Raw genomic sequence first — 9,480 nt, forward strand, 5'->3', positions numbered from 1 at the left:
GTGTATTGGTGTGAAAGAAAAAGCAAGGCTAAAATAACAACTACTTGTGGAGTTATGGCAGTGTTAGTGGAATCGCAACTGTAAAATCATCCAGATCCATTGCAGTATGGCTGAATTGCCTATATCTGCATTTGGAAGATAATGTTTAAAATCAGTTGAAACCGTGCTAATGTCTAAGGTTTTTAAAAGTGGTTAGGATTTGAAAATCGTCTAGTGTGTAGCCAATCTCATGCTAGAGAGTGCAATAAAAGGGAACGAGTACAAGAACAAAGAAGGTGCATAGTATACTGCCCCTTTCATTTTCTGTCTAGCTGATTACAGCTTCTCAGGTTAAATTTATTTTCAACTTCGACACTGCAGCAATTCCTTTCGCTACGAGTCATTCATATCATGGGAAACACTGAGACATTGAATTTTAGGTTCTGTACTGTAACAGGACTACAAAAGCATAGATTCTGAGGATGACATAGACGCATAAAATTCTAATCCAATGTACAAGCTAAGTGTGAGCAGACGTTTATAATTGTAGTCCACCTTTTTAAGCTTAGAGAAATTACAACTAATCATTCTCAAACAATAGCTTCAAATAAACGACTATGAGGCTCAGACTTTTTCGCCCACACCTCAATGTCCCTTTCCTCAGCCTAAATGCCACACAATTATGAGCGACTCCAGGTCTGCCAGGCCAAGATGGCTGGAGGTTGTTGAGGAGTGAGATTGCATGCGTGAGAGCATAAAGCGTGTGTGTATTTGTGCATGTGTACATTGTGTGAACAGAGAAGTCATCTTATTTACCCACCTTGGTGTTAGGGGTGGCCATCACCCGCCCAGCTAAATGCCATGCAAATGCTGCTGCTGCCGTCAAGCTGCCAATCACGCCAGTGTTGGCATTCACAGCATGCCGCTGGAGCATTTACAGCGTCTGTGATCTTTACTAAATGAGAAATAACCCTAGCCTGTTCAAGCCGGTTGGGACGTTTAAACAACGCTATCCCCAAATTCCCATTGGAAAAATGCTGTGAAGTGAAGACATCGCATTATGTCAGAGGAATGATAAAGAAAACAAAGCGGCTGGAGGGGAGGTAGATGTGTGGGTGGTAAGGGAGGTGTCTTACTCCCATAGTACAGCCTCATTATGATGATGTGATTTGCTGGAATGGCAGCAGTGGTTCTCGTCACTAATACCAGCTCCCCTGAGCCTCGAAACAGCGCTTTATTAAACTTTATGAAAGGCTTAGCTGTCCAATTTATGAGCCTGCCTGCTGAGGACATGAGCGTGCAGAGACAGGGGAAACACTGCAGTACTACATCAGATGAGATTACACAGAGCAAAAAAGTTTTACCCCTGACAGCACTTTTTCTCTCCCAATATGCAGAAATGCAAACACAAGACAATGCGTTACAATGTTCCTTCAAGAAATAATGGAATTGGATCAGGCCAATAACAAGAAGGCATTTCACTCATCACAGATTCACAGAAACACTGTAAAACAAAGCTTTCAAGTTAGACTAAATGTATGCAATTAAATGAACAACGCGATTTGAAAACTAAAACCCTCAAAATGCATGCCATATAACGCCAAGGTAACAATGCTTTTTGTCAGTTGTCTTCAGGGGAACTGGAAACAGACATTACAGGAAGGATACGGGCAACCTCTTTCCATGACTTTATATTATCTATTACATTGAAAGGGGGCCAAATAAAGAACCTTGAGGAGCCTCAGGTTTCACTTTGTTAGTGTGAAGGCAAATTGGATTTATGAAATTGTAATACATGACCTGAAATTTAAGCTGGTATAATTTTTCAGACTTTAAAAGGGAGGTTTGAGATTTTAATCAACAGAAACTACTCCTTTCCCTCCCATGTGTTACAACCTATGAAGGTTAGTTAACTCACAATCCAAGAGAAAAACACTGTTTCTGTACGTGCTAGTGTTTGGTGATAAATTGTGTTATTCTAAGGTCCAGAAATTTTACACAATGGACACACATTTGTTAAAATTACTTTCACTTTCTTCCCGTTCATCTATAAATCTAAAGCACATTAAGAAACTTTGGATTCCACCATCCAACCATTTTGGTTCACATTGTCAGTGGCACATTATGTTTGAATAAATACAAAGCAGGGTTTATTTAATCAAATTCACCAAAAATATAAACCCAATTAACCTGTGAAAAAGTCATGCTGCACTCAGCAGCTCGGATTTGTACATACTTAAAACCAACCTTCAGCCCTCTGTTATCAGTTAAATGTATCCATATAGATATATTCTTTATAAAAAAATTGTTTTGTAAAATAGTAAATACAACAACAAAACAAATGTTTTAGTTACTACAGAGAGAATTGCTCCTTGTGCTGATGATGTATTTTCCTTTCTGTTCTCATACCATACATCACAGCTTCCCAGAGTAGTCATGACAGTCTTTTTACTCAGAAGTAATGACCACAGAGCTGCGTGCACCTTGCTCAATCCACATCTGGTTGCAAAAACGGCTTCATTAACTTTTGTGACTTTGCTGACATACTGTTATCACACACTGACAGACACACTCCGAACACATGCCAGACAAACACACTTCACATACTCTAATGTGTACACACTACTGTAAGAAAGCTGATCCCCAGGCAGCAATTAGTCTTGCCCCATAAGACTCCCCCCCCCTCCCCCCCCCCCCCCCCCCCCCCTCCCTCAAATTGAATTTTCTTAATGAACCAACAGGGATCTCTTAAAACACGTGGGCCTGCCAAGGTTGCACAGAGGCTAACACAGGTGCGCTAACTCACAGCATCATTCATATATATCAGCATACATTAGAAATGAACAAATTGAATGCAGTCAAAAGGTTTGCAACAATTACAAACAATCCTAATCCAGATCTGTGGATGAAAACTATGACAACTAGCTAGCACTACATGCTACATCTCAAGTTACTATGGAAACAGCTGCTCCTGCTAGCACAACATCTGACAAAACTAGCTTAATCATAACACACAAGTCTTACATTCATTTTTATGGCTGTAGCCTCATTTTTTCTCTGTTTGTCCCTCTTCACCCTGGTTATTCTCTGTGTTTGGCACAAGATGCTCTCCCCTAAGATAAAACTTTAATTGTAGAAATCAGCAGTGTTTTATTCGCCACAGCCAGCCCCAGATATTAGGGTGGTCCATGACTAACTCATTAGAATTACAATCTAATTATAATACTCCAGAATGCACAAACTATTTTATCTCACTGAATCTTGAACTCATTGCTGGACTTTTTTTTATGTTATAGTTAGTTTGTGCCTAATCGTCATGGACCATACAAATCACAAAAGAAAAATTGGTGAATGGCCATTTCAAGTCATCATTATGTAGGCTATGACCAAAACTCTTTGAAAATGTTGTACAATAAGATAAACAGCAACACATACCCTAAGTAGTGTAAGATAATGTTTGTATTGCAAAGAAAGAAATCACTATTTATTCATTTTTGTAATAAAAGCTCAGCCTGGCTTTCTTCTATCCTGTTGTTTAATTTTGAGCAGAGGGAAAGCTTTGTTATTTATTTATAGATTAGTTGTAGCTTATGTATTTTTGCAAAAAAAAAATAAAAAAATAAAAAAGAGATATATGAGGAGACTTGGAGATTCAACCCAATCTTGACTTTAAATTGTGTCCATTTATTTTACTGGTTATCACAGGTAAATTCCTCTAAAGGGTCAGGGTTGTACATGTAAACCAAGGCAGCTACTTTCATAAATTCATTGAGTAGGCTACATCCAACATCAAACTAAAGAATGCACAAAAGAATGTCCAGGCCCTTACAAGGCTTCTGGTTACTTAATAGCTAACAATTTAAAACTTCTCAAATATTGATTCTTTTCCTCTATACTTCTTTCATATGAATTTAGCCTACTTACACAATACACACATTTTTGATCATTTCTCACACTATCACACTAATATTGTTTATATCCTTTCCCTTGGTGTTTCAAGAGACAAATAATTATGTCTACCAATTGTCCCCTAGAAGGGCAGAACACAGTTTTTAACAGAATGTAACCGAACAACTCACTCATAATAAACATAGGTCAACAATTAATTTCTCTTGTAATCCTCTCATAACTCAACAAGGACAGACCACCTTCATCTAATTGAGGATGAGGTGATCTGCAAAATACAAAACTGTTTTTATGAAACACAAGGATGGAAACACTTTTTGATGGAAACCAGTCTCACAAGTAGCCTCCTGATACAAAGTGTCACGCTGTAGCCTACTGAACAGAGTTCAAGAACTATTAAGATCAAACTTTTCCATTTGACGCAGGTGATACAAGTTGTCATTACCCAAGTTTACCTTGCTTCTAAAATGTTCTGATATATCAGGGACTTAAATAGTGGGGCTTGAACCATGTATGTAAGTATGCCAAAGGACAAAAGTGTTTGTGTAATAGCATGAACAGTAACATCATCTCGCCTTGCAATTTTTGTAACATGAATAAATATGTGGGGCTAGATCCTGTCCTGTCAATTAAGGCAAAAAAAAGCACGAAAATCCATAAATGCATAAAATAGTTTCATGCATTACAACATTAATCCCATAGCCAATGCTTTTAATAGATTCAGCAAAACAATAAAAAGCAGATCTGCAGTGATTTTATGACACAATTTTACCACATGAACAAGTTAAGCACACTCTTACCACAGTGGTTCTGATTGAATGAAGGAATGAGTGTTAACAATGGCAAAACTGAACACTCAAATCAATGGCACTCTGCTGCTAATGAATGACAAGGCTAATTGCGGGAACGGCTTGTTGCTCTTTGGTTTAGATAAATACTCCGACAAGTGAAGTGCTTTAATTATCCCCTGTGTGTTTGTGCCTGAGTGCCGTCGCCACCGCTTCACTCGAGAACCCTGCCGAATGAGACAAGCTAATTAAGAGTGATTTCCCTGCTCCCCTCTCATTAATAACACAACAGCAATTAAGAGGACCTAGCGGAACATGGTGCATTTGGTGCTAACAAGATTAGCCTCATGGAGCAATGAGTTTACGAGAGACAGAGACACAAACAGAGACAGAAAGCTGGGAAGATTCAATTAACAGAGAAAGAAATTTGAAGGTGCTAGCAGGAAGGAAGGTGATAGGAAGTGAACAAAAGTGAAGAGAAATGAGTCTGAAGGAGGAGGAAAAGAAACAGAGAAAAGATCTGGTAGTAGGAAAAAGAAAGAGAAGTTTAAAGAGGAAGGTGCAGAAGAGACAAAACATGGAAATAGCTGTCTTTGGATTCAAACAGAGCCTTTGTTCATTTTTCTTGCATAAATCATCAGTGTGGCCTTTAAATGAGCTGTTGCATAAAGGACATTGAGTTTTTGAGTTCACAGCATAATAACAAAGGCGGGAAGAGAGTGTGCATGTCTGAGAAAGAAAGTGTTTCATTACCAACAAAACAGCTTAGAGAGGAATTATAATAGCTACAGTGCATTCAGGAAAAAATGCAGTATGTTCATAATTATTACATTCAGGTATCAATTTGTTACATGTACTGTAGGTACAACAAGCATAATGAAATCAAATGACCCCCTGCAGTCCTACACATGTGCTGTGGTTTGCTCGAAAAAGAAGGCTAACCCAAGCATTAAAATGTGGCTGTGGCTCAGTTGATGAAGTTGTCATCTCCCAACCAGAAGGTCAAGAGTTTGATCCCTAGCTCCTGCAGCCACATGTAAGATGTCAGAGTGGCGCTGCTATGCAGGAAGCACACCACAGCGGTTGGGAGTTTGGTGCCTTGCTCAAGGTCAGGAAAACCCTATACTTGAGCCAAACTTTTTTTTCTTGGGGGGTGGGGGGTACATTTGTTCATTAGTGTCTTTAAATAATAAATAATGATGTTTATTCTTTTTGTATTTATGTGTGGCTGTTTGTGGTTGTCTGAAAATCTGTTAATTGTGCAGCGGCCTATCTCGGCCAGGACACATTTTTAATCTCAACAATTATTTTTTCCTGATTATATAAAGATTACATTAAATAAATACATACATACACACTAAGCACTTTCAGGACAGAAGAGGAAACTAGTTTAAAGATGAATGTGGCACACTTTGAGCAGACAGTGTATACATTATCTATAGAAAACAGATACTGAGGTGTGTGTGTGTGCGCATGTGTTTGTGTGTGTGAAATAGACCGTATAAAGGATGTCAGTCACAGTAACTTTTCCTGCTGCAAGCATGGAGCTCTTGACAAGAGACTCAATCAGCAGCACTAAAGCCTTCCTCTGCCTCCTCTGCCTCTGCCATCCTACTTTTGTGTCGACTAATCTCCACTGTAGGATGTAGAGGAGCCGTTTGATATTGTCTTCCCCGGTGTTTTTCATTATCACCGTCTTACCGCAGCCTGCCGGTGGCATTACCTCGACATTAGTGGGCTTGACAGGCCGAGAATCACCACACAATCCTGTCACAACCTCCCATCTCTGCTGTATCCCTACTCACATTTCAAAGCCCCTCGCTCTATTCTTATCTTTCACCCTTTTTTTCTGCTCTGAGGAGGATCCACAGTACGGTCATGGACAATATTATGGGGGGAAATTGTTGAGAGGTTGGGCAGTTCCTCAAAATCCAATTTGCATTTTATTGAAAATAAAGTATAAAAAGAATTAGAGAAAATAAAGTGTTATAAACAAAATGCATAAAGCTGCATTTCCCACCATATCTCCATCTAAATATATTTGTTTATGTAATTAAATTAACAATCTTTACTTATTCTAACGAGGGTTCTTTCCCCAAACATTGTCCTTCATGTTAAGCCTTTTTTACTGCTTGTTATTTCCTGACTGATTTTTCACTTCGCGGTCCATTTCACTGCCACAAACATAAACAGCATGTATTGTTCAACACAGTCAAGCTTTTGAAAACATGCACAAATTGTTGAAAGGTCTTTTTAATTGGATTACTGCGATCAATTATTGCGCCATCCAGTGGCTGTTATAGACCACGAGCAGACTTCTTTTTTTCTACATCAGCTCTTCTAATGAGGGATCCTAAGTCTGTGCACATCAGAGGGACAGATTTTTTTTTGTGTGTTGCCTCTTTTTGCATTTGAATATTCAGATTGTTTCTTTCCTTTACCTAACTTATACTGTACTATAAGAGCCTCAGTCAGTTTATCCTGAGAAAAAAAGGATCTTATTGTATTCATTTCATCCTCTGCTGAAGTGCTGATTCACTTGCAACTGTATAGTTTCTGTCCAATGGTCTATTGGATTCTATGGGCTAATACAGCTGTCTTCTCTGCAGGAAAAAGTCCACAACTACCCTGGCTTTTATGTTTGAAAAGTGCTGAATGAGCTAACAAGCCAGGTATGGTGAGCACTGAGCAGAGACAATGACGTCTGCTAATTAGTGCTTGAATATAACTTCAGTAATGTTACATTTCCCCATGAATAATGCCTGCTTGGGTGGTCTGTTAGTACATCAAAATGCACAGCAAGCTCAATTTCAGTAATTGTGTAGAAGACTAAAATAGAAACCAACAATACAAACACTGAGTTCAGGGACTCACTCAAAAGTGTCCACGCCCCCAATCCTACACTACTTTTCAACTTTATATAACTTAACTGTGGGAACCAGTTTTCATATTTGGACAACTGGTTTTCATATGTATTGCTACATCTCTGTGATGGTTTCACATGAAGCCATAATAAGAGGCCTAATAAACCCAAACAATGGTTGTCATATTGGAAATGCTGACTTCAATTTACTTTTGGCCAATCAAGAATTTAGGAAGAGATTGAATTCATGCATGCCAAATAAGTATCTTGTTTGCTGAAACACATCCATCTAGCTAATCCAACTCATTGTCTAGAAAGCAAATTACAAACAATGAAAACAACATGAACAAAGCAGTCGGTAAAGACTAGCCTCCTGGCAAACTGCCCTAACGTGCCCACCTTAAGATCATCAAAACAGAGAAATAAAAGGAACCGTTACACAACAATAAAGAAATGAGCGATGGGGACCAGAACTGTTTTTGAACCAGGATGTAGACCTAAGCATTTAATGTCTGCTTTATTTTGAGAAGTAGTGTAAGTATGAAGTTCTATGTAATCAGACATCATGTAGCTACCAGAGCAGTCACCCCTTGCTGGCAATCAGGAACCACTCAAACTAAAAAGCACTTGTTCAAATTTCACTTTTGAAATAAAGGAACTGCATCCATAATAATGGTAAAGACAGCATGTACTCAAATGAGTGCTTATGATCATGTTGCTCGTAATAAGACCTTACAAAGAAGGTGTTAATTGACGAGTAGGCTTCTATTAGTACAATGTCAAAGTTCCATCAGCTGATGGGTGTATTACAGCTTCCAAACCCACTGCAGAAAGCTGAAGATATTAATGTAAAGAGAATAATGAGGCGTTGTCTTCTCAAACTGACAGAAAAACTCCTCTGTCCTATAGCAATACCTCGCTCTGGCAGAACATTTTTACCCTTCTGCACACAAACCTTCGCAGCAGGTCCAACGTCTCCAGCTCGGGGGATCCACAGTCAACAGCAGCACTCGCACTCTCTCCCCGGCTCTTGGTATTGATATTTGCTAACAGCCAAAATTACTTTTTGGAAAGAATCTTTGGGGATGTTATATAAAATAATAAGTCCTGGATCAACTTTACCTTGTGTTTCATTACATCTCAAAATGAAAGTAAGAAAAATAGCAGGGAGGTTTTTTTTTTCTGTGTTCACCAGCTGGAGTTGCACTTTACAGTCACACAATATCTAGTTTTTAAGATGAGGAGAAAGTAACTTGATGAGAAATACCACTTAAGATTTTTTTCTTTCACAGAAGTATAAATACAAATGCTCAGTCTGAAAAAAAACCTGTTGAGTGGTGTCAAGGTTAATCGTTTAATTTCCACATTATCCACCCACCCCTGCACTGATAGAGCAATAAGCAGCGACAAAATGTTGTATCTTACTCTATTAACATCAGGCACACTTGACAAGTCAGAAATCAATGAAGGAGTTCTTCCTGTTTGTCACACTGAATCTCCAGTTCCTGGTAAGTGGATCGATCATGTTTCTTTCAACAACAGCGAAACATGTTTTTCTGTGTCTTATGTGGATTTATTTCTGTGGAATAAAGGCTAAGGCTGGACTGTGTAACAGTCTATGGTCAAAACATTATGATGCAAGGGCGCGTGTTTCTTGAAAGATTTTGTTCTTTAGTTAAGGACTTTTTGCCTGTGGTGATGAGTTGACCTTATCAGAGGAATCCACAGGAACCAGAGTTAGTGCTTGTTTTTTTGTGAGCATTCAGGCGTGAATGTGACAAAATAATACATGAAGTTTGCATCTCTATTTCAGTCAGTACTTGTTTTAATCCGCTTTTATGATATGTATCAGTTAACATGCTATCTATAATCAGAGATAATTTAATTATATATTTTTTTACCACACGTTAAAATAATTATCTTATTTCCTTTTCGGTGTGACTT

At 38.5% G+C, this 9,480-nt stretch overlaps 1 protein-coding gene across 1 annotated transcript in view; it reads right to left on the minus strand.

Moving 5' to 3' along the window:
- The window catches only part of LOC306832734 (transducin-like enhancer protein 4), a 47,517-nt gene extending 46,641 nt beyond the window's left edge, over nucleotides 1-876 (minus strand). The window contains exon 1 of the mRNA XM_079357648.1: nucleotides 800-876. Within this exon, the coding sequence (XP_079213774.1) occupies nucleotides 800-820 (21 nt within the window). The 5' untranslated portion in view covers nucleotides 821-876. The remainder of the gene's footprint in view (nucleotides 1-799) is intronic.
- Between the last annotated feature and the right edge of the window lie 8,604 nt (nucleotides 877-9,480).

The sequence above is a fragment of the Symphodus melops genome (assembly GCF_947650265.1).
Source record: "Symphodus melops genome assembly, chromosome: 1".
NCBI classification, from domain to species: domain Eukaryota; kingdom Metazoa; phylum Chordata; class Actinopteri; order Labriformes; family Labridae; genus Symphodus; species Symphodus melops.